Consider the following 27,021-nt stretch of genomic DNA (forward strand, 5'->3'; position numbering starts at 1 on the left):
AAAATAATTTTCCGGGCAAAATCGTAATAATAGCAAACAAACAAAATTTGTAAATAAATTTTCCGTGGCAAAATCGTTTAAACAATGTAATGAAAAAAAAAATGCGTGACAAAATTTTTTAATATGAATGACAAAAAAAATTTTCTTTTTTTTTTGCAAAATAATTAATGTGAGGGCAAAATTGAATATTGTCACGTTGTTGGGTGGTTTGCTTGTTTACAGTGTGTATGTGTGTGTGGGGGTATTTTGCCATTGAGTGGGGGTGTGGTGGGGAATCCCCACTACCACGGGCAGCTGCGTCAGGCGTGGTCGTCACTCCTCGCCGCCGCCAGCGATCAGTGTGTGTTCTGTGTCTGTTCTCTCTCTTTGCGATAATCGCGTTTCATGTCGAGTGGCGTACAAGAGAGGCGCATCGTTAAAAAATTTTACTCCCTTTTTCAAATTTAACCCCTTTTTTTACCCCCACCCCAATTTTTCATCACTGCCAAAAAAAAAAAAAATTCTCTTAAATTATTTCACCCAAAAAAAAAATAATAATTAAAATAAACCCGGCAAACAATTTTTTTTAGTTAAAATTTATCCCTTAAATTTTTTTTTTAACATATTTTAGCAAATAAAGTGCGTTTTTTGTGTGTTTAAATTAAGTGAACGATGGGAGAAAAGCCGAGTGTTAAATCCAAAGGCCGGCTCTTTTGGCCGGTTCGATGATGACGCGAGTCGCACCTTCTTCTTCTTCTTCTCTTTTGGCAAAAAAAAAAGAAAATAAGTGCAAAAAAAGAGAGAGATAAAATTGTGATTTTTTTTTTTGAGTGGTAAGAAAAATATTGGGAAATTTTTTTTTTTTTTTTGGAGTCGAGTTGAATGAACTATGATTTTTTTTTTCATTTTATCGATCTTTGATGGGCTCTCTTGTGGGTGGAGGTTCCCTCTATGTGTTTGGGTCAAAGGGGTGAATATATATATGTATATTTTAAAGTGGGGGAGGGGGGGGGGTTTGTGAAAAAATATTTCGTAATAGGAAATATTATCTCTTTGATGCTGTTCGATCGTTTATATTATATATACTTTTTTCATATTTCGCGGGGTTTTTTTATTTGAAAATTTTGTTTAATTGTGGAATTAATTTGTTTTTTTTTCTTTCAAAATTATTTTTTTTTTAAATATATATTTTAATTTTTTCGTTATTTTATTAGACTTTTTGTTTTATTTTCTTTCTGTTATATTTATTTTGTTTATTTTATTTATTTGATTTATTTTATTTACTTATTTTATTATTTATTATTATTATTTTTTTTAAATTAAATATTTTCAGCCACTTTATAAGAAAATATCAAAAATTGGTTTTTGACTTTAATTCTTTCTGACTAAATAATTAATTTATTTAAAACTGTCTTTAATGAAAAGTATTTCTTTTTTTTATTTTGTAATCTTTTTCAAAATTACATTAAATTTTTATTTATTTTTTATCTTAAAAATTATGTTTGTATTTATTTAGTATTTTTTTTTATTTTGCTACTTTTCATTAAAACCAAGATGTTTGTTGTCATTAAAAAAAAGAAAATAGAACAAAATTTTTTTTTTAAGACTATCTCAAGAAAATAACTATTTTTAACTGTGAGCTCGCATTATTTTTTTTTCTCTCTGTCTCTCTCTTTGTACGTAACACTTTAATTGGTTCATTATCATTGAAGACACGAAAAGAGAGAGAGAAAGAGAGAAGGAGGGAAAAGTAAATAAATAAATAACATAAATTCTCGATTATAGAATATCCGCAAATTATATATTGTGATTGTTTTTAAAAATTAAATTATATTGAAAAAATAATTTTAAAATTTATGCCCCATTCATCAGAATTTGATATATATAAAATTAAGTAATCATTTAATAACCGATTGTTAATTTTTTCATTTAAACAAATAAACATTAAATGTAAAACTGAATTGCCAATTTCTAAATAATTGAGCAATGTTCGTCAAAAAAAAAAAAAAAAGTGCATTTCATTCATTTTTTTTTTTTAGTTAATTACTTAATAATAATTTGGCCCATTTATTAATAAAAAATAAATAATAATTTTATTATTAAAAAAATAAATAATAATTTTGGTCCATTTATTATATTAAATAAATAATAATTTGGTTAGTTTATTATTAAAAAATAATAATTTTGTCCATTTATTTTTAAGTAAATAATAATTCGACCTAAATAAATAATTAATTTAATTTTCGAAATAAAAAAAAAAAATTTTTTTTAAATAATTAAAAAGGATTTTTGCGGAAATTTTTTTTTTGTTTTTTTTGTAAATATTCGAATAATAATTTACGTTTAGTATTTTAAATATATTTTTTTTCTGTTTTTTTTTTTTTTTTTTTGCTCGTGTCTCTTTGGGGAAAAATGTCGTTGGGGTGGAAAATTGAAGCACGTGGCAAATGCAAAGAACGGAAGTCCCCGGGGGCATTCGGTATAGTGAATTTTCGAGGGGGTCCTTTTCGCACAAATGAAACTCACTTTTCCGTCAATTCAAAAAGTTGTTTTAAGCCTCACTCAAGAATATGAGTCATTGTTTCTCCTCTTGTCTCCCTGGGGTTATCGCGATATTCCCTTTCTCTCTCTACGTGTTTGCTCTTCACGCGTAATCCATATTTCTCTCTCACACACACTCGCTTTGTTTTTTTTGATTTTTTAAAAAGAATTCTTCTATCCAGATTTATATCTTTTAATATTTTATCATTTATTATTTATTATCTGTGAAATTTTGATTGTATTATTTTTCATTTACATTTTTTTTTATTTTAATAATCATATAATAATAAAATAGTAATATAAAATAATAATATAATAATAATAAAAAAAAATAATAATAATAATTTGTTACTACGATAATTAAAATTGTTTATTGTTGTTTAATTTTAATTATTTATTAATATTAATTAATTGGTAAATTATGTAGGCTTTTAATTTTTTGCGAATATTATTGTTAACGTTATTATTATTATTATTATTATTATAATTATTACTATTTTTATTATTATTATTACTACTATTTTTATTATTATTACTCGATTATTATTCTATGAAATATTTATTATATTTTTTATATAAATATTATAATTAATTTTTAAAATATTTATATATTTCATAAATTTATATAAATAAATAAATTATATAAAAAATATAATTATATTAATATAAGTTGTCAACTTTTTGGAAAATTATTTTTTATTATTATTATTATTATTATTATTATTTTAAATCATTTCTAAGTGGAATTTTATTGCTTCTTCAAATCTCTTTATTTTTTTTTATCATAATTTTTTTTTTTTTAAATAGCAAGGTTTTTAATTATATATTATATATCTATCTTTCTAATTGTATATAAGAGGCCTTTATTATTTGAAGATTGGTTATTGCAATACTATAGCAAAAATCACAAGAAGTTTCGTGTGTTCCTTTTTCTTTTGACCCAGACTAGAGAAGGTTAGGGTTTTTTTTTTTTTATTTTTTTTCAAGGTCTAAGGTGTATAACGCGAACTATATAGATATATGTTACCTGAGTTCGAGAAGGCGACTAATCCGGTTTAACGTCAGATTTTGCTCTCTGATAATATTTAAAAAGAAAAAAAAATCAACTGAGAATCTTAGAAAATCATTTTTTAAACGCATTTTTAACTCGAAATATCTTTTTTTGATTTTCTCAGAAATATATACGTTTGTGTATTTTCTTTTTTGGAAAGAAATACAATTTAAAGATTCGTTAAATTCTTTCTGATTTTTTTATTTTTGTAATTTAAATTTTTCTTTTTTAACAAATTTTTTTCGATTATTTTATTTATATTTATAAATATTTATTATTTATTAATAATTTCTAAATATTTACAAATTATAAATAAATTAAAATATATTTATAATAATAATTAATAATTAATTATAAATATTATGCGAGGAAAAAAAATATTTATCTGGAACAGCGATATGTTTCTCTAGAATAGCGAAAACTTTAGCTGTTTTAGTGAAATATATCGCTGTTCCAGGTGAAGATTTCTTTTTCATGATAAATATTTATTATTTATTAAATAATTATAAATTATTATAAATATAATTTATTTATTTATTTTAAATTATTATAAATATAATTTATTTATTTATTTTAAATTATTATAAATATAATTTATTTATTTATAAATTTTTTAATAGAAAAAATTTAATGTTTCTGCATTATTTTTCATGATATTTGCAATATTTGTAGAGCAAAAGAAGTTTAAGAAAAATATAAAATTAATTGTTAGGTATACTTTGGCAAAATTGAAAATTATATTAATTAAAAAGCAATTCGAAGAATTTTTCATTTTTTTTTATCTTTTTCGACCGAGTTATATGGTTTACAAGACTGGTAATTTTCTCTTATGATCATTTACATTTTATAGTACGCGGTTTTCTTTCATTTTTTTTTTTTTTTTTTTTTTTATTATTATTATTTTTATCTTAATTTTTTTTTTTTTATTTTTGCAACAACTGGAACGATATTTTTCTCGTTATTATGCGCGTGTATAGACACAAGTGTAATAAATTTTGATTCACAACGTCAGTCACACAAGAAAGCCATTGATATCGCATTCCGGGAAACAGAACTTGAATGAATAGTCACATTTTACAAATGTATATAAACGCATTGAGAAAAGAGAGAATCTTCAAAAGTTATCTCGCGAATTAAAAAAAAAAATTAGATTTTTTGCTTCTTGCGTCGTTAAAAAATGAGTAAAACTTACAAAAGAGAAAAAAAATTTGAAATTTACGTTTCTTTTTGTAAAATTTGCTTTTTTTCAATTTTTTTATAATTTTATTTATTTGAAATGCAATAAATAATTTTTAATTAATTATTATTTTAGCAGAATTGTCGTATTCGTAACCTTTATGGTGTATAGATCGATTCGCCCTCGAGTTTCCAATCTATGTACTGTCGGTAAAGTCGTAAACGAAATTGCGCGCGAAATTTAAATTTTCTATTCAAATATTAACAATTTTTGATATTTATTTTATCTAATAATAATGATTAATTATTAACTAAAAATTATTCCAATTTACAATTAAAATACAACAAATTAGTTACTTTTAGTATTGAATTTAAAAATTAATTTTTACATATTTTCTTTATGGGTCTGAAAAATTAATTCTATTTTCTTTTTTTTTTAGTTAAAACCCCTTAATTTTTATAAAATATCCCATTTAATATTTATTAATAAAAAAAAAAAAAAAAATTAAAATTTTCATATAAATAAAATTAAAATCAATTAAAATATATTACAACAGAGCACCATCGATCCAGTTGGAAGAATTGAAGCCGAAAAGAAACAAATTCGCTAAATCAAGTGACGCGAGTTTTCAAGTGACAATATTAAAAAAGGAATTCAGTTAAAAAAACCAAAAAAAAAAAAAAAAAACAGTGAAATAAATAACAAAAATGTCCGCGGAAAATCAAAATCAAAATGGTGTTGCCGCACCGCAGAGTAATGGATTAAAATCATCATTGTCGAGTAGTTTATCAACAAATTCAACGACAATACCAACAATATCATCATCAGGACGAACATCAACAAATAATTCATCATTTTTATATAGCAGTAATTCAATGATAAATCGTGATAAAATGCGACAAGCACCACCGCCTACATTACCAAAATATACATCAAGTTTTAATGCCGGATCAAATGGAACAAGTGCAACTGATCGATTAACGAGAGAAAGAGATGTTGGTGGAAGCTACAGATTGGCGAGTTTGGACCGGCTTGCACTTAGACAGAGGGTGCTCGATGGAGAAAAACCAAATGGCGATGTTAATCCGGTAAGAGATCTCGGGAAATATTGCCCAAAAACAAAAAAAATTAAAAAAAAAAATTATTTAAGCTTTTATCCACCAAAAAATACTCACGAATTATGACTAATATTAATTTGTTAGAATTTTTATTGGGGCGCATAAATTTTCCATAATAATAATAATAATAGTAATAATTAATTAGAATTTTTATTTTAAAGTATTTTATTAGAAATAATTATTTCTTTGAGAATTTTCATTATTCGAATTAAAATTTTGAAAGATTTTCTGTCTATATGAATTTTTACTTAATGAAATTTTTAGTCTGCCGAATTTTTGACAGAATTTTTATTTTACAGCCATTTTCATTGCAAGACTTTTTTTATTTAAAAGAATTTTTATAATTTAATCGAATTTTAAATCAGCCGAATTTTATTTAGCCGATTTTTAATTTAGCCAAATTTTAATATAGCCAATTTTTAAATTAGGCGAATTTTAAATTAGCCGAATTTTAATTTAGGCGAATTTTAAATTAGCCGAATTTTAATTTATCCGATTTTTAATTTAGTCAAATTTTAGTATAGCCGATTTTTAATGTAGGCGAATTTTAAATTAGCCGAATTTTAATTTAGCCGAGTTTTAAATTAGTCAAATTTTAGTATAGCCGATTTTTAATTTAGGCGAATTTTAATGTAGCCGATTTTTAATTTAGGCGAATTTTAATTTAGCCGATTTTTAATTTAGGCGAATTTTAATTTAGGCGAATTTTAATGTAGCCGATTTTTAATTTAGGCGAATTTTAATTTAGCCGATTTTTAATTTCGGCGAATTTTAAATTAGCCGAATTTTAATTTATCCGATTTTTAATTTAGTCAAATTTTAGTATAGCCGATTTTTAATGTAGGCGAATTTTAAATTAGCCGAATTTTAATTTAGCCGAGTTTTAAATTAGTCAAATTTTAGTATAGCCGATTTTTAATTTAGGCGAATTTTAATTTAGGCGAATTTTAATGTAGCCGATTTTTAATTTAGGCGAATTTTAATTTAGCCGAGTTTTAAATTAGGCGAATTTTAAATTAGCCGAATTTTAATTTATCCGATTTTTAATTTAGTCAAATTTTAATATAGCCAATTTTTAATTTAGGCGAATTTTAATGTAGCCAATTTTTAATTTAGGCGAATTTTAATTTAGGCGAATTTTAATTTATCCGATTTTTAATTTAGCCAAATTTTAATATAGCTGATTTTTAATTTAGGCGAATTTTAAATTAGCCGATTTTTAATTTAGGCGAATTTTAAATTAGCCGAATTTTAATTTAGCCGAGTTTTAAATTTGCCGAATTTTAATTTAAGTCGAATGTTAATTTAACCGAATTTTAATGTGATTCGCGAATTATTTATAAATTAACAGACAATATTCCAATTCACTGAATTTTAATTTTTCCAAATTTTTAATAAATAGAATTTTTTTGCGACACTATAATAATAATAATAATAATAATAATAATAATAATAATAATAATATTAATAATAATAATAATAATAATAAATATTTTTTTAATATTAATATTATTAATAATAATAACAATGAATAATAATTATACTTATTATATCATTTCCATTTTAATATATTATTTTCCTTGCTTCGGTTTTAATCTTAATTGTTGGATGGTTTATTTTCGTTTGCAGTCATTTAATTACATTGTTGGCTCTTACTTTAATTGTTACATGTTACTTTTAATAATGAAAGCCTTTCTTTTCAATTTAAGGTTTCATTTTAATTACTCCTAACTTCCATTTGATCGCGCAGGGAGGTTTCAAAGAAAAAAAAGAAATATATTCTAAGAAAAGGATTTTTTTTTTTTAATGAAAAAAATACTTATTGTTTTATTATTTTTTTATTTTTACATAAAAATTTAACGGGTATTAAAAAAAAATTAAATTATTTTAAAGATACCAAGAAAATATACGGAAAATTTTTTTTTATCTAAAACAGGAATATGATGTTTCTCTAGAATAGCAAAAACTTTCGCTGTTTTAGTGAAACATATCGCTGTGTCAGTAAAACTTATTGTTGTTCCAAGTTAATATTTTTTTCCGCGTATCAATTCATTTTTATGAATTGTTGATTATTATTATTATTATTATTATTTATTAATTAAGCTTCAGTCTTTCGGCCCAGAAGTGGACTTGGTTTAATACAAAATTAAAAAAATATATATTAAAAATATATTATTATTATTATTATTATTATTATTATTATATTAATATTATTACTTGAGATTATGCAATAATTTGTATAATAATAATGATTCTAAAAAAGGAAGCTTTGAGAACCCTTTTTGCCTTCATGTCCCTTAGCAATATATTGCAAAACGTTAATGAGCGTAGAGGAGCTTTTTCCACCCTTCAACAATGTATTTTAAAAAGGGTCGTTTCGCTATATGGAAAGCTCTAGAAAAATTTCAAGGAGAAAATTTGACAATGTGCGTGTGCACGCGTACCTCAACCACTTACATATATAGAAAAACCCAAATGAGAGAGAAAGAGAGAGTAGGGAAAAATATTATTTTTCGCATACTAACTCCTATATATATCAAAGAAGTAGGGTATATGCGAATTGTTTTTAACGATTTTATTTTTTGTGTTCGTTATATGCATTCTCTCTTTTCGCGATAAAAAACCAATTTCACATGCACATTCCTATGCCGAAATCCACTTCCTGCGAAAGGAAACAATTATATTATATTATATATATATAGAGGAATTTCTATTCTCGACGCAGTCAAACTGAAAAAATGTTTTCAATTTCAATGCAAAATACTTTTAAAAAAAATTTTATTTCAATTTTATGTATAAATAAAATCTAATTTAACCGAATTTTAAATGATTAGAATGTTTATTTATATTTTCAATTTGTCCGAATTTCTATTTGTCCGAAACTGCAAATGGCCGAAAAAATAAGCGATAGAAATATTTTACCGCAAATTAAAAAAAAATTAACCCAAATCAGAAATGAAAAAAATTTTAAATTGATTAATTTTAAAATTCGCGGCAAAATCTTTTTGCAATGTTTGTTCGGCCATTTGCAGTTGTGGACAAATAAAAATTCGAATAAATGAAGATTTTTGGTCAAAAAATGGAAATATTTAAATGTAAAATCACTTAAAATAATGAATGAAAATTATTATTTTTTTTTTCTGACAAATTAGTACCCGCCTCTAAATAATTATTATTGGCATTCTTTTTTGAAATTCTTTAAAAAAAAAATTTGTCACAAAACTTTTTATTTAAACGAATTTTCAATTAATAGAATTTCCATTCTGCGAAATTTTCACATATACATGACGTTAATACTATATATTAGTTAAATATTCCTCGAGTTTCCAATCTATATACTGTCGGTAAAGTAGATACTCCAAATTAGGCGCGAAATTTAAATTTCTATTTAAAATTTTTAGAAACTACGAAATAAAAGTAAAAAACGGCAAAACTATAAAAAAAAAGATATTTTCAATACAGAAGTCTCTGGAGTCAAAAAAAATTTGCTGCAAAAAAAAAAAAAAACGAGAACATATTTTCAAAGCAGGTGTATATAATATTCTTTTTAGAATTTTTATCTTTTGCGCTCGCGAACCGGATCGAAACATATACACAAGGCTTTTGTATATTTTCGTGGGTGTAGAGGGGGGACAGGGGGACAGAGGGGGTAGGGGTAATATGACTCATTGATTGGAACTTTGAAAGGCATATATATACATATATAGAAAGAAGATTGAGAATCACTGAAGGAGTATAAGTTATATACTATATAGGAGAGCACATGGCCAGAGACCGCACCCTCGAAGGCGATTATATTCAGTTTTAAGGGGCCCTGGGTTGCCATGCACGCGCCAATTGGGGGCTGCGAAGGGTTCCTCACACCCTCATCCGCATGTATTGCCGCGGCGAACATTTTTCACGAGCCGCAGAAAAAATATAAATATACATTCCATTTGAAATAAAATAAGCTTCCATCGAGAAGATGAGAAACCGCATTTTAAAATCACAGAAAAAACAATGGATAAATTTGGTTGCGGGTAATTTTAACCAATGCCAATTCACCAGAGATCGCTCAACTATAGGATAAAATTTCACGTATAGAAAAAATTTTGCTGTGGCAGCGAACAAATTTGCTGTGGGGGTCAAAAAAGTTGCGAACTATTTGCTGTCACATCACATTACGTTAGCTAATATAACAAATTTTGCTGTGGGTTCGAAAAAGTTCGCTGTAACGGTAAATTTTTAAAAATTAATATATTGTATATCACAGCAAACTTTTTCGATGCCATAGAAAAAAATTTAGCAGTGGTTACTAATTTTAAAAGATCCGATAGCAAACATTAGTTAGCATTAATTCCTTCTTTACTTTGCCAGTTAATTTTTATACCGATTTTTAGGATAAAAGTTGTACTATTTTTTCGTTTAGGGAAAAAATTTTAAAAATTCCATATTACTAGATTCTTTCATTGTGTCATATATAGACACATTGACATTCCTTCGACGGTTTCTTTATGCGAAAAGTCTGAGCCAGGAGTTTCATTTATTGCTGTCTTGGCTGTTTTTGCTCATTCTTGCCTCATCAGTTGCAAGGTGTCTTCGCTCTGAATACAGAATTGTTTGAATTTCATTTCAAGTGCAAATAGATTAGATTATAGCCGGGGATTTTGTTCTTTAATCGTATTTATAGTTCTTTTTATTTGGTTCTTATTTTGTTTCCTTTTTATAAATTTTCTATCTTTTATTCTGTTTCTACTTTTTTTTCTATTTCTATTTTCCTATTTTTTCTCTTTTTGTATATAGGTTTAAAAAAAAATGGTGTATTTGAATTTCGCGCCAAAATTTACTCTGTTTTATCGACTCATCATAGATAGGAAACTCGCTAGTAAAAAATTAATATATGAAATTCTTATTTTTACGATTGCTTTTTATGTTATTCAATTTATTTATTTCAAATAAATACAGGTTCCTAGGTCCTCTGAGGAACAGGTGACATTTTTTATAATTAATTTCGGAGGAATTGTTTATTTTAAAAAAAAAATTAATATCCTCTATACTTAATTTTAACAATTTTAGTAATATTTTTATAATACTGAGTAGTGTCGTGATTTTAAGTTACAAAATATTTAAATAACAAAAAAGTTACAAATATTCCATTTGAATTTCGCGGCAAAATTTATTGTTTTACCCACTCAGCAGGAGATGATAGATAGGAAACTCGATAGGAAAACTTAATATCAGAATCTAATTCTTACAATTGCTTTTTTTCTGTTTCACCAACTCATGACTATTATTATTATTATTATTATTATTATTATTATTATTATTATTATTATTATTATTATTATTTTACTTTTATCACTATTATTTTTATTATTATTATTATTATTATAATTATAATTTAGTATGTATAATATTGCTTCTGATTTAGAAATAGAAATTAGTGGCGCTAAGAGTACAAGTGAAAGTTCATTTACAAATTCCTCGTAGTCTGATCATGCGGGTAAAAATGAAAATCAGCTTTATTTAAATTTCTCATTGTTCTTCTATTCGAAAAAAATTAAATACTTTTTAAATTGAAAGAAAAAATTCAATTTTCTAGTGACTTAATTTTTTTTTTTTTTATTAAAAAAATAATTTATAGTATTAATTTTGAAAAGTAAAATTTTAGAAATCTTTTTTTTTCCTCAGTATTTATTAGTCAATACAATGGAAAAAATGTATCTTTTGGAATTATTAAAAAAGCATATTTTTTTGTTGTTTTTAATTTAAAAAAAAAACAGATTCTATTTCTAAATTAAATTTCAATTTAAAAAAAAAAAAAAAATTCCGAAAGTGTTTCATTCGATATAGAATGACACAGTTTTGACGACTCAATGCGATTGTTTTATTTTTTCTTTTTTTTTTTTTTTTTGTTCTCTGTGTGGAAGAAAAAAAAATTCCTCGTCGCTCAAATACAATTGAAAAATGAATGATTTTTACCGAGTAGAGAAAAGAAGCCTATGTGTGACAAAGCAACCCTTTCATTAAACCTGGCTGACGTTCCACTTTTCTACCTTTTTTCCTCGTGTTTTATTTTTTTTTCTATTATTATTATTTTTTTTTTTTTAATACCATACACTTGGGCGCTAACACAGAGTCTCGTTTACGTTTTTAATTTGTACATCCGTTTCTTTTTTTTTCTCTCTCTCTCGCTCTAAAAAATAAACTTCGGCTTTCACGAATTTAGTATGTATATTGCTTTTGCTTTTGAAAATCTTCTAAAGGAACAACTTTTCTTTTTTGCGAATTTTTTTTTTTAAATTTATTTATAATTTCAAATTACTCGCTTTCATCATATCGGTGAAAAATGCTTGAGGAATATATTAAAATTTGTAATTAGGGGAAAAAAATTATATTCGAATATTTCTGTATAGTGAAGAAAAAAAATTTCATTTGATTCAAATTATTTTGTTACGCATTAATATTAATGCAAATAAATATTTACTTAAACCAAAAAATGGTTTATTTGAAATGAATAAATTCGGCCATTTATAATTTCGGACAAATGAAAATTTGGCGTCGCAAAAATTCTACTCTCTAAATCTGAATTAGTAAAAATTTTCACTAATTTAAATTAGTGACTCACTTTTTGCTTTAGAATTAGTTAAATTTTACTAATTGTTAGTAAAAGTTACTAATAATTAGTAAAATTTTACTAATTCAGAAGCAAAAAGTGAGTCACTAATTCAAATTAGTAAACTTTTTTACTAATTCAGATTTAGAGAGTATCAATTAAAAAATTCGGACAAAATAAAAGTTTGGTCATTTAAAAATTCGTATTAATAATTATTTAATGAAAATAAATAATTTTTAATAAAAATAAATATTTACTTATATTACAAATAAATAATTATTTGATAGAGATATAAATATTTATTTAATTAATTTAAAAAAAAAAGATTTTCTTCTTTTTCCCATATGGGAAAACCAGGAAATGAAAATAAAAATAAAAAAAAAACTAAGACATTTTTCTATTGTGTGCCAAAAGAAGAGAGAGAGACATATTTTTCTAATTTTCTCCCTTAATTTGAAATTTAAATCAAATGCATTGTATATAATTAAATGAACGCAGTTAAAGCAAAGGTAAAGTGCTCTGAAATGTAATTTAAAAATTTATAATAATAATTAGCTGAGACATGAGTTCTGAAAATTAACGCGTCCTGATTTCACGTCACATTGTAGTGTTAATCGTTTCATATTATAGACATTAGCCGCTCTTTAATTAGTTTCATTATTAACGTTCTAATGAGAGGAGGCTCTGCGACTTATATGAGCGCATTTATCTCCCGCTTTTCCGCTTCGAAAGATTCATTATATAAATCATTTTTTTTCAGAATTTTTATTTGATAGTCATTTTTTCTTTTTTACATGATTTTTTATTTTAAAAAGAATTTTAACTTACTCGAATTTTAATTTAGCCAAATCACATAAAATCACAGAAAATTAAAATAAGGCATTAAAATAAGCTGCAACGCTTATTATTTTAATCCATTTTGGTATTAAAATAAGCAAAATTGGATTAAAATAATAAGCGTTACAGCTTATTTTAATACCTTATAATTTTCTGTGATTCGATGAGAATTCGTTTAAATTAAATTAAACATATCTTAAAAATTTTTAATAACAAATTAAAATCTCAATTCTTGTTATCGATATTTGTTATATATACTGTAAGTACAATAAGAAAAGCATCAATGATCTAGAAATTCGAGTAATCCAAATGTCATTCGAGAAGTTGTTGGCTTTCAAAGAGTAAATATTGTGAGATCGTTTGTATATACGTACCGTGTACCTACATTTCGTTTTAAACTTTTTCTCCCCTTTTTCTCTCGTTTTACATTTATATTTATTTTCTCCTTTTATCGAGAATTGCCAACTTTTTCACGAAAATTCCTCCTTTCATCTTCTTCGTCGATTTTAAAAGAGAAATCAAATATAAAAAAAAAAAAAAAAGAAAATTCATGAGAAATTTTTCACATATATATATATACATTTTTTCTTTCAATTCCTTTGAAAGTCAATATTTCCGGCAATAGATTTCTTATTGGCATGTGAAAAAAAATATATTATTTACAAAAGGGAGGATACGCCCCCTTGTCCCTGTTATTTTCCGCTATAATGATTAATTTTAAAAAGACTTACAAGTATTAAAATTATTAAAATTTTATCTACATTTTGAGGTTATGTTCATTTCTTGGTTAGGGGAATTTTAAGTTACATGTTTGTCGGTTATAGCGTGAAACCCAACGGTCCCTTGATCTATGTCCTTGAATTTTGAGGTTATGTGGAAAACGTGACTTTAGCCAAATGTCTATTTTCACGCCGTAAAATGACGTGATTTTAGACAAATGTATATTTTCATGACGAGAAAAAGCATGATTTTAGACGATTGTCTATTTTCACGCCGTTAATACACGTGACTTTAGCCAAATCTCTATTTTCACGACGTAAAATGAAGAGGTTTTGAACAATCGTCTATTTTCACGCCGTAAAATGACGTGATTTTAGACAAATGTATATTTTCACGACGAGAAAAGGCATGATTTTAGCCGATTGTCTATTTTCACGCCGTGAATACACGTGACTTTAGCCAAATCTCTATTTTCACGACGTAAAATGAAGAGGTTTTGAACAATCGTCTATTTTCACGCCGTAAAATGACGTGATTTTAGACAAATGTATATTTTCACGACGAGAAAAGGCATGATTTTAGCCGATTGTCTATTTTCACGCCGTGAATACACGTGACTTTAGCCAAATCTCTATTTTCACGACGTAAAATGACGAGATTTTAGCCGATTGTCTATTTTCACGCCGTGAATACACGTGACTTTAGCCAAATCTCTATTTTCACGACGTAAAATGACGAGATTTTAGACAATTGTCTATTTTCACGCCGTTAAATGATGTGACTCTACCCAAATGTCTATTTTCACGACGTAAAATGACGTGATTTTAGCCAAATAACTATTTTCACGACGTAAAATGACAAAATTTTAACCAAATGTGTATTTTCACGCCGAAAAATGACGTAACTCTAGGCAAATGCAGGGTGGCCAGTGGACCGGGAAACCGGGAAAACCGGGAAATGACAGGGAATTTGTTTTGACCTGGAAAAACCGGGAAATGACAGGGAATTTTTACCTTGACCGGGAATTTTGAAATTTTTTATTAAAAAGTATTTTATTTAATTCAAAAATTGTTGAAAGAAAAAAAAGCTTTGATCTTAGAAAATGCTCGCAAGTGTGCAGAAGACATTGATTTAGAACTTAAACAATTAAATAACCAAACCTCATTTTTAACTGAATACGTATCTGAACGTATCTTTAATTTAAAATATATATATATGTTTATCTTAAAACTCAAAGTATTAAGATGTTAAAAATATTGAATGTGATATTAAAAATGTAGTTTTTAAAAGTTAACTTCTAGTTTAATTGAAAAGAGATACAAATATCTACGAAAAAGTTTATTTTATTAAAAAAATATATAGTATGTGTTTATTATAAACATTAAGTAAGAAACAAAATGTGATAAACGTGATAAAACGTTTTTTTTAATGTATATTACGTATTTATACAGGGTGTTCCAAAAGTATGGAAACTTGCAAATATCTCGAAAAGTACGAATTTTTGTAAAAAATGTTCAAGACAAAAGTTATTCCAAACAAAAAGATGTACATCTTTGAAACCAAAAAATTGGGCCCAGAGCCCAATGTTGGGCCCTACAATGAAAAAAGTGGTTTTCTTAAATGAGACCACTAACTTTCAGTATCAAATTCGTAATCCCCATGAAATTCTGCGTTCAGACATGTGGTATAAGTGCCCAAAATATTGGGCCCAATCCAAGATATTGGGTCCAAAATTTATCAACAGATAAATAAATTTTAAAAAATCGCATCTTGGAGGGATTTTGAGATCACAGGATTAGAAATTGGAAGCTAATTTTCAAATTGTATACACAAAGCCCAATGCAAGATTCCGCGGCCCAATGTGAGGCCTACAGTAAAAAAATTAGTTTCCTTCCATTTCGTAATCGTTATGAAATTCTGGGCTTAGACTTGTGGTACAAATTCCAAAAATATTGGGCCCTCACATTGGGCTGCAGAATCTTACATTGGGCTCTATGCTCAATTTCTAATCCTGTGAACTCAAAATCCCTCCAAGATGCGATTTTTTAAAATTTATTTATCTGTTGATAAATTTTGGACCCAATATCTTTGATTGGGCCCAATATTTTGGGCACTTATACCACATGTCTGAACGCAGAATTTCATGGGGATTACGAATTTGATACTGAAAGTTAGTGGTCTCATTTAAGAAAACCACTTTTTTCATTGTTGGGCCCAACATTGGGCTCCGGGCCCAATTTTTTTGTTTCAAAGATGTACATCTTTTTGTTTGGAACAACTTTTGTCTTGAACATTTTTTACAAAAATTCGTACTTTTCGAGATATTTGCAAGTTTCCATACTTTTGGAACACCCTGTATGTTTTATGTTTAATAAAGAGTCAATATTCAATAAATTTATAGAATAATTTTTTTGGGAATTTTCCTTTATGACTGGGAAAAATAATTCATGACCGGGAAATGACCGGGAAATGACCGGGAATTTTTTTTGGTGAAAAAAACGGCCACCCTGAAATGTCTATTTTCACGACCTAAAATGACGTGATATTAGCCGATTGTCTATTGGTTAAAGTCACGTCTGTTTACGACGTGAAAGGACTAAACTCACATCATTTTACGGCGTGAAGACAGACATTTGGCTAAAGTAACGTGTATTCACGGCGTGAAAATTTACATTTGGCTAAAATAACATAATTTTTCGGCGTGAAAATAGACATTTAGTTAAAATCTTGTTATTTCACGTCGTAAAAATAGTCATTTGGCTAAAATCACGTCATTTTACGGCGTAAAAATAGATATTAGATTAGAGTCACGCCGTAAAATGACGTGAATTTAGTCAAATGTCTATTTGCACGCCGTAAAATGAGTTACAAGTCACTGATTCGTATATACTTTGTCCGATCCATGTCGTTTATGAGAAAAGTAGTCTTCTCGCCATCTATCGGTTTGTTACAGTTGTTTTAAAAAGCGCGCGAAATTCAAATCAAGTTATTTTTATTTAGTTTTTTTTTTTGTTTAATTAAATATTAAATATTATTAATAAAATTAACGAAAAAAGAGTCACAAAAGCAATGTTTTTTTTTGTAAGCATTTTAATTTTTTGTTTTTTTGTCTTTTTCTTTAAAAGTAAAAGTTTGGAAAGGTCAGAAGCTGTTATGCAGGCCCGAAAATAAACAGGGAATGCTTCATACAGTGGCTTTGACGACATTGTCAGTGCACTATTTCAGTATTATAAGACCCCGAGCGGGTCAATACACTCAGTGTCAGTCGAGAGAGCTTCAAAGCCATAGAGCCAACGACGACGTCAGGCTTACATTCTCTCTCTCTCTCTCTCTCTCTCTCTCTCTCTCACTCTCTCACTCTCTCTTTAGTGCCTGGGCGAGAAACGAAATCGATTGGCCTATGTGAGAGAAAAAAAATGTGAAAGAAGAAGGAAAAAGGGAAAAAAAACCGCAGCCCTTCTCATTTTCGAGGGTGGTGAACTTGCCTTCAAGTACCTTTATCTCACACCCCCCCCCAACCCCTACCCCTTCTGGCTTTTGTTCTGACTCGATCATTTATATATATCTATATCTATTCCGAACTCGAAGCAATTCATTCCTTGTAATTAATCGACCTTTTACACTGGCACTCATTAAAAACCGTTTAACTCTCCCGGTAACTTAAAACTGCTTTTTCATTGAAATTCGAACTCTCACACGCTGTAAAAATTGGGTCATTCACTTAATTAGCATTTTATTTCGATGCTTTTGAATTTTTTATTATATATATATATATTCGAGTGGTAATTTTTAGGTTATGTAAGCTATTTTATTTTAAATAATAACAAAGAATCGATTTTATTTTTTAAAAAAAACTAGTAATCAGCAATGTTAAAATTTTTAATGTGAAAACAATTGATTTGAATGACATTTAAAATTAGGTATACAATATTATATGTTTCTAATTAAAAATTTGCAAAAGAAAAAAAAATAAATTGCAAAAAATTCAGTAAGGTAGACATTAAAATTGCGACGATTTTGCTCTACTTTTGCATAAAACTAGAGCAGAAATTAAAATGTCAACGTTTTTAATTCAATTTTTTCGTAAAAATAGGGCAAAATCGGTGCTATTTTAATTTCTGCCATAGTTTTACGGAAAAAGTCGAGAATAAATTAAAATTGTCGCTGTTTTTTTTATCTATTTTTCCGTAAAAAACTAGGAAAGAGAAAGAGCAGAAATTAAAATTGCGACATTTTTGCTTAATTTTTCAGTAAAAATATGGCAGAAAATAAGATGACGCCGTATTTTCTTTATTTTTCCATAAAACGCAAGCAGAAATTAGAATTTCGCCTTATTTGCTGCATTTTCCACTAATAAGTAGAGCAGAAATTAAAATTTTGCTACGTATTTGCTCTATTTTTCCGAAAAAAATATGGCAAAAGCACGGACATTTTAATTTCTGCTGCAATTTTTTGTAAAAATAAGACAAAAACGGCGCCATTTTAATTTCTGCCATATTTTTACCGAAAAAGTCGAGAATAAATTAAAATTATCGCTGTTTTTCATCTATTTTTCCGTAAAAAAATAGAAAGAGAAAGAGCAGAAATTAAAATAGCGCCATTTTTGCTTTATATTTTTGAAATAATCGAGCAGAAATTAAAATTTCGCCTTTTATTGTAAAAATATGTCAAAAACGCAGCCATTTTAATTTTTTCTGTAAATTTTCATAAAAAGTAGAATAAAAACAGCGCCTTATTAATTTCTGCAATAGTTTTACTGAAAAATTATTCGAGAAGAAATTAAATTTCGTCATTTTTGCTGTATTTTTCCGTAAAACTATAGAGCAGAAATTAAAATTTCTCCATTTATGCTATATTTTTCTATAAAAATATGGGCACACTGAAAGACTTTTTGTTTCAAAAATTGATATAATTTGTTTTAAAATGAGGATAACTGTATTTTTGTACTATTTAGTCGTGTGAACGTACTAGTTTCTGACTAGAAAAAACTAAAAATTAGTATGGACCATACTAATTTTTGGTATTATTTGGTTAGAAACTAGTACGTTCATACGACTAAATAGTACAAAAATACAGTTATCCTCATTTTGAAACAAATTATATTAATTTTTGAAACAAAAAGTCTTTCAGTGCAAAAACGCGGCCATTTTAACTTGTATTGTAAAAATATGGCAGAAATTATAAGGTGGAAATAATGATAATGTATATAAATTATTCCTATTATTAAAAATAAACATTTAATCAAGATAAAAATATCACTAAACATAACCTAAAATTTTCTGCCTCCACACCTTTTTCTCATGGAAATTATTTTTTTTCTGTTAAAATAAATAAATTTCTTTTATATTCGAATTATTATTATTATTATTTAAATGCCTGAGTAAATTAAATTTCCATTTGACCTATAACTTCTCTCCATATATCTATATAGAAAATTAATTTATGAAATAATTGAATTTTCTGCGGAAATTGATTTTTAAATTTTTTTCTTTTTGTCGTCGACTTTTATTACATTAGACTTCATTTTTAAAATATAACTGCAGAATATAAATTGTTAGAGAAATCTTTTTTATTAAATGCAGTGTATGAAAAATTGACGATTTTTGAATAATTGACGGCGAATGAAATATAAATGTATATTGATTTCAAGAGAAAGAGAGAGAGAGAGAGAATATTTGTGATAAAGTGGCGTTTAAAAAAATTGTACATTTTTTTTTTGAAAAGGAAATGAAAAATTGTTTATACATGCGAGAGAGGTATTAATTCCCGTGAGTTAAAGATCTTTGAAAATGATATCCCTCAGGGTATGGCGAATGCGTCATTCTATACCTCTCTATATACATATATATATATATATACTCATATCGAGGTGGAGGAGAGATACTTATTCAATTTGTATTCTGAAATGGTCGCGTGAATGTAACGGGACACGTTGTGTGTTGTACTAAGATTCAACATGAAAGTGCTCTTGTTGTATACTTATATTATGCTATATACCTTGACATGTCAATGTTCTCTGCAAATCAGTAATATAAACGTTAAATAGAACAACTTCCGGCTCTTATTTTCCCCTTATAAGCGAGGAGGAAGAGGAGGACAATCAACTCGCACACTCGGTTCGAATTTGCGGAATTGTTTTTGTTTAGTTTTGAAAAGAAAATTTTTATTGCAAAAAGGAAATTACTTTTTTTTTCTCCAAATAAAAAAGAAAATTAATTTATTTTTATTTACGTATTTATTAATTAATTAATTACATACGTTCTATACATGTTATTTATATATAACTACGTTTAGGTCGTAGAAAATACTATAAAGAGGTACAGATGCAATCATTATTAGCCATAATAACTAATAATTACAATTTTGTACTACGATAATCTTTTAGTCTTGGAGATTGTTGAATTTGTTCTAAAATAAATAAATATGTAGATGGTTAAAAAATTAACAAGATGGTAAAGAAATAAATAAAAATATTAAAAAATTACCAACCTAGAAATCTACCTTACCGACTGATGGTAACACAGGTTTTTTGAAAATATAAAAAATTACCGACCTAGAAATCCACTATACCGGCTGATGATAAAACAGGGTTTTAATAATAAAATACAAAAAATTACCGACATAGAAATCTACCTTACCAACTGATAGAAAAACAGATTTTTTGAAAATAAAAAATTACCGACATAGAAATCTACTTTACCGACTGATGGTAAAACAGATTTTTTAAAAACTATAAAAAAATTACCGACATAGAAATCTACTTTACCGACAGATGGTAAAACGGATTTTGTAAAAATATAAAAAATATAGGTATGGAAATCTACCTTACCGACTGATGGTAAAACATCTTTTTGGGAAAATGACAATATAAAAAATTACCGATATAGAAATCTACCTTACCGACTGATGGTAAAACAGATTCTTTGAAAAATGAAAATATAAAAAATTACCGACATAGAAATCTACCTTACCGACTGATGGTAAAACATCTTTTTGGGAAAATGACAATATAAAAAATTACCGATATAGAAATCTACCTTACCGACTGATGGTAAAACAGATTCTTTGAAAAATAAAAATATAAAAAATTACCGACATAGAAATCTACCTTACCTTGCCTGCTGATGGTAAAACAGGTTTGAAAAATTCAATGCATTTTCAAAAAAATCTTTACCATCAGTCGGTAAGGTAGATTTCTATGTCGGTAATTTTTTATATTTTTATTTTTTAAAAAATCTGTTTTACTATCAGTCGGTAAAGTAGATTTCTATGTTGGTAATTTTTTATATTTTTATTTTTCAAAAAATCTGTTTTACTATCAGTCGGTAAAGTAGATTCATATGTTGGTAACTTTTTATATTCTTATTTTTCAAAAAATCTGTCTTACCATCAGTCGGTAAAGTAGATTTCTATGTCGGTAATTTTTTATATTTTCATTTTTTAAAATAAATTTCTTTACCATCAGTCGATAAGGTAGTTTTCTATGTCGGTAATTTTTTATATTTTTATTTTTTTAAATATTTTTCCTTAATGATCACGTAGCGCTCGCCAGTGATTATTTTTTAGCCATTATTTTTAGTAAAAAAAAAATCTTTGTAATTTTATTTGTAACTTGGTTCAATTTGTAGGCAATTTTCGTTTCTATTTCAAACGAAAATGATTGACAATTTTAAATATAAAATTGATTGTGATGTTCAAATGATCATCAGTTGATTTATCGGTCGAACGAACGTTGCTCAATTACAATTTCGTCTTGTTCACTTGCGAGAGTGAGAATTTCCTGTTGTTGTTATACATTTATCAAATTTGTTTGCTCATTTGTCAGTATCAGTAAAAAAAGAAAAAGGTTTTAAAAAAAATTCACAGTTTTTAAAATTACTTTCTTTTGTTGAAAAAAAAACAATACAATTTTTTTTAAACTGCTATTATGGTAACAGAAAACTTTATTTATTTATAATATTATTATTATTATTATAAATATTTTTATTTAATTAAATTAATTATTATTAAATTTAACTTAATTTATTTTATTTCAATTGAATTTGATAATTATAGTTTATTAAAACACAAAATACATTAGAAATTTGTATTTTTTTTATAAAATAAATATTTTTTATTAATGAGAATTTTTTTTTTTTTAAATTGTTTTTTAGATCCAATCGAAGCGTGAATTGTTCTTTAAGGGTGAAACGACACCGCCATCGGTGCCAACGGTTCCACCGCCTCAGCCACCGTCGGCGCCAACGTTGACGCCAACTTCAACATTGAATAATAATTCGTCATCGACGACGGCACCTCAACCTGGACAACAGACAAAATCACGATTACCACCGACGACGGTGAATTTAAATCAAACCGATGGCTCGGAAGACAGTAACAAAAGAGAGAACTCAAGGACTGAGAGCAACAAGGAATCAAACTTGAATCTTCATTCACGTCCCACGCCGCCCACAAAACCAAAGGAACTCGATGGCTACGTTGGCTTTGCGAATCTTCCAAATCAAGTCTATAGAAAGGCAGTTAAAAAGGGCTTCGACTTTACGCTTATGGTCGTTGGTACGTTTTTATTTTTAAATTATTTTTTTTCATTTTTATATCAATTTATTCAATTTTTTTTATTATAAAAACAATTTTTTTATAAAAATATTTTTTTATCAAGATTTTTTTTTATATAAAGAATTTTTTTTTACAAAAAGACTATTTTGGAAATGAGAGGCAAAAAAAATTATTTTCCAAAAGAGTTTAAAGAAAAAAAATGTTAAATTTTAACAAAAATAAAAAAAATTTTTTTTGCTAAATTCTCGGCTAAATTAATTATTTTCATAAAATTCTTCAAAAATTCAATTATTATTTGAAAATATTTGTCAAGTAAATATTTATAAAAATTTGAAATTTCCAGAAAAATTCAGTTTTTTCAAAATTTAATAACTTTAAAAATTTTTAACTAAAAATAATAATAATTATTATATGTAACAGGGTGTCTACTAGTCCTGGAAATCCTGGAAATGTCCTGGAATTTGAAAAAATGTCCTGGAATTTTAATTTTTGTCCTTGAATTTTTTATATTTTGCTTTTAAATTTTCAAAAATTTATAATTTTGTCAATCAAGTTAAAAAAAATTCATTAAATAAGTAAAATGAAAATTTACTTAAGTGATTAATTAATTTTTTAATAATTTCTGAAAACAATAGTTAAACAAAAATTTTTTTTATTTCTTAAGGTCATCCAATTTAATGTCCGGGAAAAATAAGAAATTTGTCCTGGAAAGTCCTGAAAAAATCCTGGAATTTTAATTCAAATTTTTTGTAGACACCCTGATGTAATCATTATTTTCTTGTAAAATTTTTGAAAAGAGAAATTTTAGAATAATAAATTTAATAATAATTGAAGACAAATTGAAAAATAAGAGAAATTTTCTGAAATTCTTTTTTTTATATATTTTATTTTTTAAGTTTTTGTTTTGTCTTTATTCAAGTTGAGAGTCGGAACAAGAGAGTTTGTAAGTAAATAAAACGAGGGAAGAAAGGACAAGTAGGTACAAAAATTGTGTGTGTATGTGTGTTGTTTCTCAAGCGTGATTGAGAGCCTCTAAAATGAGACTTCAATGCAGCTGAGCGTTCAAAGTTGCACGTGTTCGGCAGATGATGCTTTTACAAGCCAATATCCTTGTTGAAATTGAAATAGCAAAACGAAAAGAAAAAGAAAAAAAAAAGAAGAAGAAGAAGAAGACAATTATATATATATAAAGTACCAGCTTGATCGAAACAAGCGGATAATTAATGTCATTATCAAAGTCAAAAATGAATTTTCTTTTATAAATTCGAAAAAAAAAAATTAGGAAAAATTTTCATTTTTCAAAAATCAATTTTATTGAAAATAATTTTTTTTATTTTCGAATTAAAAAGAAATGAAACGAGAAATATTAAATTTTTTTTTATTTTACAAATTTTGAATGGCAAATTGTAAAATAAATTCCCTTGTACAATTTGCGATAAAATAAAATAATTTAGAAGAAATATTTTTTTTACCTTTGTCTTATAATTATAATAATAATATTTTCTTATTATAATTGTCATAATTATAGTAATATTTTTTTATAATTATAATAATATAATATAATAATTAAATAAATAAAAATAGAAAAAAAATATATTTTTGCAAATAATTTCTAAAAAACACATATTCTCAAAAAAAAAAAAATTCTCTCTTTTGATGAATTATATATTTTGGAAATCCAGGACAAATTTTATGTGCAATAAATTTTTGGAGGCGAAAATTGATGAATGAAAAATTAACGTCGAAATAGTGAAAGGAACGCGATTTTCATTGAGTTTAAATGCAGACAATTTGTATGTGATGCTGTGTGAAAAGGGGCAAAGGGTTGTTATTAATAGAAAGACCGCCATCAAAACTATTTCTGACTAAAAATAGTAATTTGAGTGCGTGACCTTGCCGACTTTAACCCAGTGGTAAAAAAAAAGAGAAGAAAACCTCTATTACTCTTGAAAATTAAATTCTCAATTTCGCCAAAAAATAATTTTGAATTATAAATAATTTTTCCATTGATAATAGGGACGATTTTTCATCTTTTTTGTGTTTAAATTTCAAAATTTGAATATTTAAAAATAATTCGATTTTTAATTTCACTGAAAAAAGGAGGGGTATTATTAATTAATAATTAATAAATAATAATTAATATTTAAAAAAAAATATTTCATTTTATTTTTAATATTTCAGGTGAATCGGGTCTTGGAAAATCGACGCTTATAAATTCCATGTTCCTCTCGGATATTTACAGTGCAGAATATCCGGGACCAAGTTTGAGGGTGAAAAAAACAGTCGCCGTCGAAACAAATAAAGTTCTTCTCAAGGAGAATGGAGTCAATTTAACATTGACCGTTGTTGACACACCTGGTTTTGGTGATGCCGTCGACAACAGCAATTGGTAATTAAAATTATTTGATAAATTTGCTAGAAAAAAAGAAAATATCAAAATCTAAAAATTCTCCAAAAAAAATGTTTTTAATTTCCAATAATTAATTTATTTAAAAAAAAAAATAAATTACTATTGATAAATCATTTTTTTCGATTAAAAGTAAATTTTTGATAATTTTAATAATAATAATAAAAAAAATTGCAGTTGGGTTCCGGTGATTGAATATATAGAGTCGAAATACGAAGAATTTTTGAATGCGGAATCCCGTGTTGTGAGACGACAAATTCCCGACAGCCGCGTTCATTGCTGTCTTTATTTTGTCGCACCCTCTGGTCACGGTTTGAAACCCCTTGACGTCGAATTTATGCAACGTCTTCATGATAAAGTCAACATTATTCCTGTTATCGCAAAGGCCGATACAATGACACCCGACGAGTGTATACAATTCAAAAAACAGGTAAAAAAAAAATTTTTCTATTTTTATAATTATGATTTTAAACTTTTTTTTGAAAATTTTCAAAAAAAATTTGAATTTGAATTCGATTTTTTCAAATTTTTTGCTTGCTAATCTAAATGTTTTTGAAATTTTGCAGATATTAAACGAAATTGCGCAGCACAAAATAAAAATTTACGAATTTCCGGAAGTCGAAGAAGAGGAAGATGCTAAATTGCACAAAGTTTTAAGGGATAGAGTACCGTTTGCCGTTGTTGGCGCGAATACAGTTGTCGAACTTAATGGCAAAAAAGTACGAGGCAGACAATATCCTTGGGGAGTCGCCGAAGGTATTTTTTCAATTTGAAATTCTATAAAATTAGCTTTTTTCTTTCATTTGATTAAAAAATAAAAAAAAACAAATTCGATTTTTTTAAATTCTTTACCGATATTTCTGGAATATTTGTTTATACCAAATATATAGTCAAGTTTATCACGGTTTAGAGAAATCAGAAAAATGTTAAGAGATTTTTATGAAAAGTACTGCAAAAATTTCAAATTTTTAAATGCTACTAAAATTTTTTTAAAAAATTTTTCAATTCAAACTTTTGCTTTTAGAAAATTATTGTCTTAATTTTGTATAATTGAAAATCAGAAATATTTTCGTTAGGGTCACGGAAAAAAAAAATTTTTAATTCTTACTGAAAATCGGGGAAAAATAAAATAAAATTTTTGTGGCAACTCTGATAAATATAATTTTTATACCTAATTTTTATTAGACGATGTTGAAAAAAAAAATTCTATTTTTAATTGGAGCAAATTTTTTTAAAATTTCAAATTTTTTATAGGATTTTGTTTTTATAATTCAATATACCAAATTAAAAAAAATGTATTTTTTTGTATTATAAATTAAATTAGTAATTATTAGTAAATTTTTGTAAATTTCAATAAAAAAAAATTTGTTTTTTCTCAATTTGATTAATAAAAAAAAGGAAATTAATATTCACGTAAAAAAATTAATATTTCACAGTCGAAAATCTCGAGCACTGCGATTTTATCGCTTTGAGAAATATGGTGATAAGAACACATCTTCAGGACTTAAAGGACGTGACGAATAACGTTCACTATGAAAATTTCCGATGTCGTACTTTAGCGGGTCTTGGCGTCGATGGAAAACCAACCAAAGTTTCAAACAAGTGAGTGTTTTTCTCTAAAAATAATAATTTAAAAAAAAAAAAAAATTAATTGCCACACACTTTTGGTTTATCTCGAGATATATTTCGTTCTCGATTTTGCGATAAGCTCCACTCTAACTAAAAAAAAAAAAAAATTAATGAAAAAAAAAACATTTTGCCAATTTTTCCGAATTTCTTTTAAAAAGCTGAAAACAAATTTTTTTTTTTCATTTCTTCCAATTCGAAAAGAGGGGAAAAAGCTTGTGCATGCAAACTGATCGAAAAACTATCAGATAATCCAAAAATTATTCATTTTTGAATAATTGCTCGGAAAGAAGTAAAGAAATTAGAAAAAAAAAAAAATAGAAGAATTTTGTTGATTTTTATTTTTAAATAAAGTTTAAAGAAATGAATTTTATTTTTAATTTTAAATATGAAAAAAAAAATTAATTAGTTGAT

General features: G+C 26.1%; 1 protein-coding gene across 5 annotated transcripts in view; it reads left to right on the forward strand.

The window, feature by feature from the left end:
- Positions 1-371: 371 nt before the first annotated feature.
- Positions 372-27,021, forward strand: part of LOC127291266 (septin-7) — a 37,534-nt gene continuing 10,884 nt past the window's right edge. For 4 of the 5 annotated variants that reach the window (XM_051320305.1, XM_051320306.1, XM_051320307.1 and 1 more), the window contains exons 1-6: positions 5,441-5,836; positions 22,172-22,574; positions 24,756-24,963; positions 25,159-25,411; positions 25,548-25,737; positions 26,418-26,583. In XM_051320305.1, coding sequence (XP_051176262.1) covers positions 5,456-5,836; positions 22,172-22,574; positions 24,756-24,963; positions 25,159-25,411; positions 25,548-25,737; positions 26,418-26,583 — 1,601 coding nt within the window. In that variant the 5' untranslated portion in view covers positions 5,441-5,455. Of the gene's footprint in view, positions 813-5,304; positions 5,837-22,171; positions 22,575-24,755; positions 24,964-25,158; positions 25,412-25,547; positions 25,738-26,417; positions 26,584-27,021 lie in introns of those variants that run through there. The other variant, XM_051320302.1, reaches the window with a different exon arrangement.

This window comes from Leptopilina boulardi, unplaced genomic scaffold (genome assembly GCF_019393585.1).
Source record: "Leptopilina boulardi isolate dan_hultmark-lab unplaced genomic scaffold, ZJU_Lbou_2.1 LbouV2_130, whole genome shotgun sequence".
Taxonomy (NCBI): Eukaryota; Metazoa; Arthropoda; class Insecta; order Hymenoptera; family Figitidae; genus Leptopilina; species Leptopilina boulardi.